Raw genomic sequence first — 12,344 nt, forward strand, 5'->3', positions numbered from 1 at the left:
AGTGGAGGAGTTCAAGTATCACGGGGTCTTGTTCACGAGTGAGGGAAGGATGGAACGGGAGATTGACAGACGGATCGGTACAGCTTCTGCAGTAATGCGGTCCCTGTACCGGTCTGTCGTGGTGAAGAAGGAGCTGAGCCGCAAGGCGAAGCTCTCGATTTACCGGTCAATCTACGTTCCTACTCTCACCTATGGTCATGAGCTTTGGGTCATGACCGAAAGGACAAGATCCCGGATACAAGCGGCCGAAATGAGCTTTCTCCGCAGGGTGGCTGGGCGCTCCCTTAGAGATAGGGTGAGAAGCTCGGTCACTCGGGAGGAGCTCAGAGTAGAGCCGCTGCTCCTCCACATTGAGAGGGGTCAGTTGAGGTGGCTCGGGCATCTTTTCCGGATGCCTCCTGGACGCCTTCCTGGGAAGGTGTTCCGGGCATGTCCCACCGGGAGGAGACCCCGGGGAAGACCTAGGACACGCTGGAGAGACTATGTCTCCCGGCTGGCCTGGGAACGCCTCGGTGTCCCCCCCGGAAGAGCTGGAGGAAGTGTCTGGGGAGAGGGAAGTCTGGGCATCCCTGCTTAGACTGCTGCCCCCGCGACCCGGCCCCGGATAAGCGGTAGAAGATGGATGGATGGATGGATATTGGGATATAATTACATCTTCAGAAAGGCAAAAAGTTTAGGGTAACAGGATTGACAATATTACACTTTAATTTAATGTATTGTCCCTGTAGTAGAGTATCTTGGTCATTACCAGGGAATGCATGAACGGATAAGACAGAACGGATATTTATTGCTGATATTTGGCTATCGTTTCAGCAGAAGTTCAGGAGTCTTCAGAAGAATCACTAACATACAAGAAAGAATAAAATAATTTCAACTAGCGGGATGTAAATGTCATGATCATCCGGTTAGGCTTTATTTTGTGATAATGATCGGCTGACTTTACAGATTTACATTACAAAGCTGTTGTATGACATGGTTTATGTTAGTTTATCATAGTATGATGATCAATAATTTCAATACATTTGATCTTCTTGCTGTTCTTGTTGTCATCCTGTTACACCTGAAAGAAAAATCCGATTTAGTTCTAAATCTTCAGTCACTATTAGTAAGATCTGAGTTTTTGATTGTGATCACATCACCTTAATCACAGCAGTACATGCGCACGTCATTGAGAGCGGTGTTGTCTTCATTTAACTTGTACTCTTGTATTCGGGTCTGTAAGCCACAGATTGCTTTTCCCGCACAGTATTGGCTCCAGTAGCCCCAGGAGCCCCTGTCTGTGCCGTCACCATGCAGCATCTCATCGTCACTGCAGAGGAACCTGGAGAAAAATCAGATGTGACAATATTATGATAAAATATGTAATTGTGCTGTTGGATCACATGATCACCTGCAGCAATCACAATCACGAACAGCAGCACGACTGCGAGTGTGATATTAACTAAACTATTGATGGGGGAAACTGAGTCCTTAAATGGATGAATAAAACCAAGAGGAGCAAGAGATGTTATAACTTATAGCACCACACACTAACCTGATGTTGTTCGCGGCCGTATCATCTCCAGATCCTTGGAAAGATTCAACTCTCAGCTGGAAATATCTCAAGTATCCAAAAAAACACCATTTGACATCGGTCCACTCACCCCAGCTGAAGAAAACACACAAAGAGGTTGCCTGATCAAATCAATTATTATTTTCAAGAAAATCCTCAATTTACTTATCTAGCTTAAACAATTAAAGCAAGAATTGGTAATAATCTGAGTCCATTACATTCCATATTTGGAGTAAATTGAATTTACGTAGGGTTGTCCACACTGATTGGCACACCGATCGACACAGTAAAGACGAATCCCATTGAGCGCTGTATTATCACCAGAACCCTTTAGTCTTTCCACCTTAAAACAACAACAACATCAAGGCAATCTTCCATTTTAAAGAGTTAACTCTAACCCAACCCATAGCAACAGTTATCTTCATGCTGTTTAGTATTACACAGACACTGTAAAAATCTTAAGCAGGTGCAGTTCCCTGGAGTAACCTGGAATTAAATGACAAACAGCAACTCCACAGTTTTGAACCTTTGAAGCACTCATCCACCCCATATTAGCAAAATAGAGTCAATGTCAAACTTACCAACAGACTAAACCCTGCGGCGTAACTTCCACTTGGACACATGCTCTTATCCCCCCACATTCCCCAATTCATTCCGTTCGACACCGTCAGCTCAGATCTGTAAGGTCGGTCGACGCTCCGCTCATAACGGCGTTCTGCAGGCCGACCGCTCACATGCCCAATAATGGCCAGCAGTGAAAACATCATGGAAAAGAAGTGATGCATTTCTACAGCACTGGCCTGATTGATAAATACTGATTGTTAGATTAATTTTCAGGTAGACTATCTGCAGCCTCAGCTATCAGTGATCAGGTGGAAACAGACGCCTCAACCCTTGTGATGTGAGAATGATGAAGCAGACACAGAGAATGTGTATAGTACCATAACATTCTCAAGTTTATTAAGGAAAAAGGCTCATTTTTATACACAAGATTAAGCAAAATCATCCATGATGTCCATTCCATCCAATCATAGTACTCAAAGATCAACCCCTACCATATTTGGCACATTAAGAAATACAATAACAAGGAAGAGAGGTCAGATGTTGAAATGTATGTGCGTGTCTTGTGTTCATGTTTGGGTGCGAGTGTATAAGTGTGTTCAACCCTAGTTCTTTGTCTAGATGTGTCCATGATGTGCAGATAACAATGAAAAGACGTTACACAAGAGCAGTCTTACACAAGAATAGTCAAAAGTGGAGCCTAAGAAATAAGAAAATAATAACAGTGGCCACTTTAAATGAATTCTGTCTGGTTTCTAAACTAAAACTGAGCCGGGGTCAGTAAAACTGCTCTCAGGATTAGTTTTTGAGCTGATCAGAACGTCTTCAAACTGGTTAATCAATTTTGTGATGTCCTGGTTCAACCCAATGAGCAGCTAGGAGCACCGAGCGCACACCAATGACCTGTACGTGAACACACAAAAATACAAACACTGATCCAATTAAAATATGCGTTTAACTGTCAGTGTCCTTGAAAACGTTTTTCTTGGTAAAACATCTATAAAATATTTTGTGACCCCATCATCTTGCAAGAGATGAGGACAACTCAAGAGTGCAACCAACAGTGTGTTTCTTTGCAAATATAACAAAGTGTATTAGACAACATTTAAAAGTAGTCATCCCCATCTTGAACTGCAAACTTATCGTGGTGGAGGGGTTTGAGTACCCGAATGATCCTAGGAGCTATGTTGTCCGGGGATATATGCCCCTGGTAGGGTCTCCCAAGGCAATCAGGTCCTAGGTGACGGGTCAGACTAAGAGCGGTTCATAAGTCCATTATGAAGCAAATAAAAACAATGGCGACAGCCGAAGGCGGGGGCCCAGACGACCCGATCTCTGGACACGGAAACTGGCAATCAAACCCAATGGCATTGCTTTGCAAATAAATTTAAATAAAATTTCACTCCAAAGCAAAAGTAGCCTAATCACCGAATCCAACCACTAGAAACTGTCAGATGCTGGTGTGCTGGTGGATGTTGTCTTTTGGATGCTAGTATGATCCCCACAAGACCACAACAAAACTTGCTTCTGTGTTACATATCACATTTATGTTTACTGGTACACAGTAAAATCGTCAGTGTTAAACACTGCTCAGTTTTCATATAGCCCCAATCTGAGTAAAAGTAACGGTGAAGAAAAGTTGCAGTTAGTGAAATTATGTATTATTATGACCGCCGCTAGTGAAAGCGGTCATATAGGGATTGTCAAAGTTTTTTTTTTTTTGTCATCTACTGAATTTTTCGTCAACGATACCAGGGACACCGAAACACCGGGGAACATGAAATTTGGTGGGCATGTAGCCCCACTAGACTTTTACGGAAAAATTTCATTTGGTCCCCGGGGGCCACATACTACTACTGTTTTTAGGTATATACATAAACACGCAATACAGCCAAATTGCTCCACGTCATTTATTTTTATTGAAAGCCAGTGCAGGCCTAAACGGCGTCATATTTTGTACCGCCATGCGGTACATCTAGTTCACTCTACTGTGATGACTGAGCATTAGTGATGACACCAGCGGTTAACAAGCAGATTCAGATAAAGATAAGAGGAACAGCAAGAACAGAAAAAGAGAAGAGATGAGCAGAAACACAGCAACTACAACTGACTTACAGCAACACAGCCTTAGAGGAAATCAACTGCAGATAAAATCAATATCTCACCAGAGGATGATTAAAAAACTCCCCCCCCAAAAAGTATAACCATATTTAATTATTACAAAACAGTTTGCTTTATTTCTTTCATATGTTATATGCAGGCTGGGTTTTATAAACACAGAGGTCCCAAATTTAAGGTAGTTAGAGGGGTTCGGGGGCATCGTCCCAAGAATATTTAGATTTCTTGGATCTACATACAGTATGTGCATTCCCATGCTCCAGTTTGCATAACGTTGCTGGAACGTTAAATTAAGGGTAGCATAATGTTCATGGAACGTTCTTTCCCCCAAAATTTTATTAACAATACAACATTCAAAGAACATTTATTTGGAACATTCCAAGAACATTAAAATGTACGCTTTCTAAGATGTTATAATGTTATTTTAAGGTTAGAATATTAGAATGATGCAGAAACATTATTCTTTTCAACTTTATTTTTTATCACAACCATGTGAATTACAAGTGCCCACTTTTTATTATCTAACTGTACACTTTTACAACACATCAAAAAGGTGAAAATAATTACGATATGATTTTCTTAAATCTAGGCCTACATAAATGCTACATTTTAGCTTAAAAAAATATATGTATATATTTTCAAAACAACATTTTAATGAACAGGAAACTGTTAAATATTGTTTTGGTGCCAAACTAGCACTGTGGTCCAGCAATACATCATAATCAGCTAAAACGCATGTGCAGATTACTTTACTTCCTGAACAAGTGCACATCCGAGTCCGGGTTTCACATTCACACGAACCGCAGCACAGTTCGAGTGCAAGCGAACTCAGATCACCTCCTCCAGGTAGTCTTGGGTTCGGTACCCCAGTGCGCACCCGGGTCTGCATGAACCGTGTCCCGTTCTCAACTAAACTGCCAGTGTGAAAACACCCTTAACCATTTGTAACCTGCCTAGGAGACCAACTGAAACAGAAAACTGAGGCACAGAACTGAAACATGATAAAACAGCCATCCAAACATAACAAAAACTCAGATTATAACAGTCTTTGAATCATGAACGGACTGGGGCTAAAAAACAGCCTTGGACTTTCTCCCAAATAGGCCCATCATCCGGCCATTCGCTTCTAGCCGTGTGCGACAGACACTATGTCCTGATACTATGCCACAATACTGTAGCCTATCAGACAAGGTATTCACAGCAAGTAACACCTCAAAACCAATGATGATAATTGAGGTTGTGTTTATTAATGAAGCCTCAGCCTTTAAATAAAAACAAAAAATGTACAATGCCATAAAATACAAATAATGAAATGTCACTGGCTACAGAAACCCCAAATTACACAAATGTGTAATTATAAAACATATAGTTATATACCAGTGGTCTCCAACCTTTTTGTGTGCGAGGCTCAAGGGATAAAATAATCTAGAAGGGATTTTTATTTGTTGTACTCCAATATTTATTATACATATAACATGGTGAAGCTTTTTTACTTTTCACCATCATGGGAAATAATAAAATATCTTGATATTCTGGTTCAGACTTACAAGCGTTTAAAAAAAAATATATATATATATTTTTTTATTTTCTATAAACCTATTGTATGTGTTATCAAAAACAGCAGCCCAAACATTTAGTATAAATATAAATGTATAAATAAATAAATAAATAATAACTTCTAAACAAAACATTGCATTACATTTAATACATTTATACATGACTATATTAATATAACAGCATTTTTAATATAAATACAGGCACATTTCTGCCAAAAAAGTTTGTTTTACTAAAGTTAATTCATAAGTTGTGGTGTGAACTGTCTTAATTTCTGCCTCACAGTATCTAAAACCTCATGAAAGTTTAAAAGTAGTTGAACTATCAAGCAGTTTTAATTGCACGCTATCAAACACGCTACGAGCACCTCCTGATCATTTTAAAACATGTTTAAAAAATTCAGGGAGTTGGGCCCGATGTTAACCAGCGGCTGTCCCCTATTGCCACACAGGCTAGATCGATGGGGCTATAGCCTACTCGGTGGCAGCAACCATACAGGCGTGCGCATACAGTCTCACACACGGGCAGTATAATCACCAGCGATGCACGCGATTACATTTAGAAATAGACAAGCTTTGTTTCCAAATGCACCAAGCAAAGATATCCTTTCAATTTTATAAACTTTTATAAACCCAGCCAATGTAATCACAATGAACACATCCAAAATAAAATATTTAACATATATAACAACTGCAAAGCGTCTAATTTGTAAACAAAATGATTTACGCACTAAATCCAGCATAAACTCCGGCACAATTTGCATATTTTTAAACTCTCAAAACAGACGTCACATCCCGAACCTCACAGCAATTGGCTGCCGACCGCGTTTTTCGCTTGATATTTGCATAAAGTCGAGAACTGCCACCACGGTGCGTGTCCACTGGCGCGGTGCGAGCGGAGCGGAGCGAGCGTTTTCAATTCATTCCTATGGAAGTTGAGCTTCACGCTCGCGCAGTGCATGTTGGGATTGACAGCGGACCGGAGAAAGCGTTGAGAGCATAGACTGTAAAAAATATGGACAAAGCGTCTGTGACGTCACCCATAGACTTTCTGAAGAACGGGTTTGAAGCCGTTTATGGGGGGTATGGGCGGCGCCATCTTGGAAAATCTTGGGAAATCCTAACCCCGCCCACCTTCACAGCGCGCACGTCACTCAGCTCGCCTGCTACTCCGGTTATCTCTGTGTATATTTTAGGCAACGAAATATGTTATAAAACACCATACTAACTCTTTTCGTTTTCATTTAAAGAAATCTTAAACATTATAGCCACACAAATGTGGTTCAGGCAACGCATACTGATTATATTCAACTGCACATAACGTTAGCCTATTTATATAAAAAAAAAAAAAAAATATATATATATATATATATATATATATATATATATATATATAACACAAACCTGCCTCTTTTCATTTTAAATATAATATAAAAATATTAAACATTTTATGGTCCAGACAATATGTGCATTTGTACTAAACAACAGATTTTGCAGTAAACAACATTACATATCATCTTCGTTGTATTAAAATTTAAAATGACAAAAACTCAACCCAGTCTCTTTTTGTTAAATTTCAGTTTTATCAATATTAGCCATTATAAAAGTATAAGTAAAAGGAATAAGAAGCTATACAAATAAAGCAAACAATTCAGTCAAACATACAAAGTCAGCGCGAGTCTAACCATACATCGGTAAAGTTAAATAGCTTATAAAGTTATTAAACTTCCCCTCAGCCAAAACGATTGGCCAGGGAAAAAAATATAGATTCACGAGACCAAAAATCGCCCGTTAGATACACACAAGATGAATTATATCTCATGTTTAACCACTACAGAGACGCCAGAGTCCGCGGCATTGGCGGCAAACCTCAGAACGTCAAGCCGATGTAAGACTCTTCCAGGCGGGGTACATCGCGCCGAGCGCCCGGTCATCGCTGGATCAACTGGATAAAATTTTCATAAATCTTTAAATAAACCACAGATTTTAGCTTTAAACAACTACATTCTCGCCTGAAAAACTCTTAAAACTACATTTCATGATACAGAAACAGTAGTATTATATGTCAACTGTATTAAAAAATGGCGCTTCTTATGTTGTCATTCTCCGTGGCGCTTCTTCTTCTTCTTCTTTTCGTTTTATGGCAGATTGCAACCATGACTATAAAGGTGCATACCGCCACCTACTGTATAGGAGTATGTAACATGAGACAATATTATCATGACTATATCATTTAAAAAAAAAAAAAAAAAAAATTAGATACTACCTAAATCCTATTATATATTCCTATATTTTTCAAATATTGTACAACTGCTTTCTGTGCATCCTTTACCCCATCTCCTGTTGTGCCTAACAAACCTTCAATATTCCACTTTCTTCCTACCTGATTTATCTTTTGATTTAATCTCATCCTCTCATCCCTATATTTCTTACAATGCAATAATACGTGTTCAACATCTTCCTTGGATCTACATTCTATACATTCATCAGATTGACTTTTACCCATTAAAAACAATGTTTTATTTAAACCTGTGTGATCAAACCTTAACCTGGTTAAAACACTCTCCTCTCTTCTGTTACTTCTATTCACCCCCTGTGCATTAATAGATTTTTGCAAACTGTAATATTTCCTTCCACTTTTATCCACATCCCACCTGTCCTGCCATTTTTTCATCATTTCTTTTTTGATTATTGCCTTAGCCTCTCCTTTTCCAAGGGGTATATTTATTGTATCATTTGTCCTGGTTGATTTTTTTGCTATTTTATCTGCTCCCTCATTCCCTTTTATTCCTATATGAGCAGGTACCCAACAGAATCTCACATCTATCTGTAGTCTCTGTAATCTAAATAAACTTTGTTGGATTTCTAGCATTAGATCTTCTCTATTAGATTTCATATTTTGAATACTATATAGAGCTGCTACAGAATCAACACAACACACCACTCTGTCTGGTTTTACTTCCTCAACCCACTGTAGTCCTACAATAATCGCCATCATCTCTGCCGTATACACTGAAGCCTGATCAGGTAATCTTTTTCCAATACTTATGTTCATTGTCGGTATATATATTCCTATTCCTACATTGTCCTTCTCATCCTTAGATCCATCTGTATACATTTCTAAGTAACTATAATATGTATTCCTTATATATTGACTTGCCAGATGTCCTTTCTCACTCTCTTCCCATTCATTTTTTAGTTCCAAAATGTTTAAGTCTATCTCAGTTTTAGTAAATAACCATATAGGTATATTACTAATAGGTGTAGGTAAATTAAACCAGATATTGTTCACTCTATATTCCTCTGATTTTGTTTTTGTTACCCATCCAAAGCCGTTACCTTTAAAAGACTTATACTCCCAACATTCTTGAATAATACTCTTTGCATGATTTTCATGTCCACATCCACTTAAGCGACTCCAATATGTAAGCATGAGCTTATCTCTTCTCAGATCTGAAGGCACTTCTCCTAACTCAACCTGCATTGCTTTAATTGGTGTTGATCTCATTACACCTGCACATATCCTCAATGCTTTGTTACTAATTCTATCCAGCTTCAGTAAATGTGTTTTAGCTGCTGCTCCATATACATAACATCCATAATCTATTGTTGACCTCATTAAAGCCCTATAAATATATATTAGTGATTGTTTATTTGCTCCCCAGTCTTTCCCCACTACTGCTCTCATTAAATTTATGACTTTCTTGCATTTTGATTCCACCTTTTCAATGTGTATTTTCCATGTTCCCTTTTGGTCTAACCACATACCAAGATATTTAAAATTATCTACTGTTTCCATATTATGTCCATATAACTGTAGGTTCTGTTTTTCTATCCCTTTTTTTCCTTGTAAATATCATATGGCAAGACTTACTTGGAGAAAGCTTAAAGCCCCAGCTATACGACCATTGTTCTACCTTTCCTATGGCTTCCTTGATTTTATTTCTTACCCTTATAGGATCTCGTCCTCTTGCCCAGATGGCCCCATCATCTGCATACAAAGCTGATCCAATCCTTCTGTCCAGATTCATAAAAATATCATTGATCATAACATTAAATAAAACTGGACTAATAACACTACCTTGTGGAATTCCATTAACAATTTCAAATTCCTCAGAAATTCCTGAACCCACTCGAACTCTAAATCTTCTTTCTGACAGAAAGTCTAATACCCAGTTATAAAACCTACCTCTAATTCCCATTTGATTCATTTTAATTAACAGCCCTTCCCTCCACATGGAATCATAAGCTTTTTCAATATCGAAAAACACAATACTCATTATTTCTTTCATTTTAAAAGTTTTCTCTATCTCATTACTTACTTTCACAACAGCATCCATTGTGGAACGCCCTTTCCTGAATCCACTTTGATATGGTGCAAATAATCCTCTATATTCGAGGGTGTAGTTAAGTCTTCTAACTAGTATCTTCTCCATCCACTTGCAGAGATGTGACGTTAGGGCAATAGGTCTATAATTACCAGCATTATTTGGGTCTTTCCCAGGTTTATTAAATGGCAATATTAACGCTCTTTTCCAGCTTTTTGGCATTTTACCTTCTTCCCATATCTTATTAAATAACTGTAATATTATCTGCAATACTTTCCCAGGTATTTTCTGGAACATGATGTAACTTAGTTGATCTTCTCCTGTAGCAGTATTCTTAATATCATTTAATACTATCACTAGTTCATTCAAGTTTATTTCTGCATCCATAGTACATTCCTCACAATCTTTTTTAATAAACACATCTCTATTTTCTTTAAGAACCTTCTCTTTATGTAATCTATGTATATCATCTAAATGATCCCCACTATGAACACTGGCAAACTTCTTTCCCAATGCATTTGCCTTTTCTTTATCTGTTATTGCCAGTATTCCATCACCCTCTAATACAGGTATTTTAGTATACACTTTTTTCCCACTCATTTTCTTCAGCATTGACCACACCTCTCCTATTTGAACTTCCCTCCCTATAGTAGAACAATAGTTCTTCCATGCATTTTGTTTACTATTCTTAATTATTCTTCGTGCCTGAGCCTTTTTCCTCTGATAATCAATTAAGTTTTCTTGGTTCAAATTACCTCTTAACATTCTCATTGCCCTATTTCGTTCTTTTCTCCGTGGCGCTGCCTTGTCAGCTGTCAATCAAGCTGTCAATCAAAGTTAACCACGCCCTTATTGTCATATATTTTATAACTAAATACGATCTAAACTAACGAGTTAGAAAAAAATTCACCCCCCTCACAGTTGTCAGGCACTCGGAACCTATCGAAAAATACAATAAAAGTCCATGGGACCAACCTGTAAAAACATGAATTTATGCTGTGAAAACGGACATTTTAACATGGGGTCTATGGACATTTGCTCCCTTTTGGGACCTGCCCCTAGCGGATTTTCGATGTATTGCAGTTTTTCGCACTTCCGGGTAGGCTTCATTTTTCAGATCAGAATGTTGCCGCTTGGTTGAGAGCGACCGAGAGCGTCAAAAGGTTGGGCAGTTCTTGACTTTATGCAAATATCAAGCAAAAAACGCGCTCGGCAGCCAATTGCTGTGAGGTTCGGGATGTGACGTCTGTTTTGAGAGTTTAAAAATATGCAAATTGTGACGGAGTATATGCTGCATTTAGTGCGTAAATCATTTTGTTTACAAATTAGACGCTTTGCAGTTGTTATATATGTTAAATATTTCATTTTGGATATGTTTATTGTAATTACATTGGCTGGTTTTATAAAAGTTTATACAATTGTAAGGATATCTTTGCTTGGGGCATTTGGAAACAAAGCAGGTCTATTTCTAAATGTAATCGCGTGAATCTCTAATGATTATACTGTGTGTGTGTTGTAAAAAACTTCGATTAAACACACTCGCAACAGACACACCCCAAAGCGGAGGCGTTATAGCGTTGCCAGCGGCACTGAGCGGACTTTTGCCGCTGTAGTGGACACGCACCGTGAGTGAACTTGCGTTGTGCGCTTTAGACCATGCGCTTAGATTGTTAAAATAGCTTTGAAATACGTCAAAGCTCAGTTCAGGAGGACAAGATAAGGAGACTGAGAAAAAAAAAAACGAAAGAGGGATGGAGATGAGGAGAGAGCAGGTATTAACAAATAATCTACTGCCCACACTGATATGGTTTTATATTTATTGTCCATTTTTTGGCCTCTTGGAATGCACATATGTAGATCCAAGAAATGTAAATATTCTTGGGACGATGCCGCTGAACCCCCGTTACGTGATAACTAAAGAAAATTGTGTGAGGACTCAAATGCATAAAGAATAAAGACTTATTTAATAAAAGAAACATAAGGTAAGGTGACAGGCAGGTGACACCCTAACTACCTTAAATTTGGAACCTCTGTTTATAAAACCCAGCCTGCATATAACATATGAAAGAAATAAAGCAAACTGTTTTGTAATAATTAAATATGGTTATACTTTTTTAGGAGTTTTTTAATCATCCTCTAGTGAGATATTGATTTTATCTGCAGTTGATTTCCTCTAAGGCTGTGTTGCTGTAAGTCAGTTGTAGTTGTTGTGTTTCTGCTCATCTCTTCTCT

General features: G+C 38.4%; 1 protein-coding gene across 1 annotated transcript; it reads right to left on the bottom strand.

Annotated features, from left to right (window-relative positions):
* Positions 1-885: 885 nt before the first annotated feature.
* LOC308705791 (vitelline membrane outer layer protein 1-like) lies at positions 886-2,505 on the bottom strand. The gene is made up of 5 exons (XM_081390989.1): positions 2,134-2,505; positions 1,771-1,895; positions 1,535-1,648; positions 1,140-1,321; positions 886-1,060 (listed from the first exon to the last, which is right to left on the bottom strand). Exons 1-4 carry the CDS (start codon positions 2,335-2,337, stop codon positions 1,141-1,143), a joined length of 624 nt encoding a protein of 207 aa, XP_081247115.1. The 5' UTR covers positions 2,338-2,505; the 3' UTR covers positions 886-1,060; position 1,140.
* Positions 2,506-12,344: the final 9,839 nt, after the last annotated feature.

This window comes from Scardinius erythrophthalmus (genome assembly GCF_964197995.2).
Source record: "Scardinius erythrophthalmus genome assembly, chromosome: 17".
NCBI lineage: Eukaryota > Metazoa > Chordata > Actinopteri > Cypriniformes > Leuciscidae > Scardinius > Scardinius erythrophthalmus.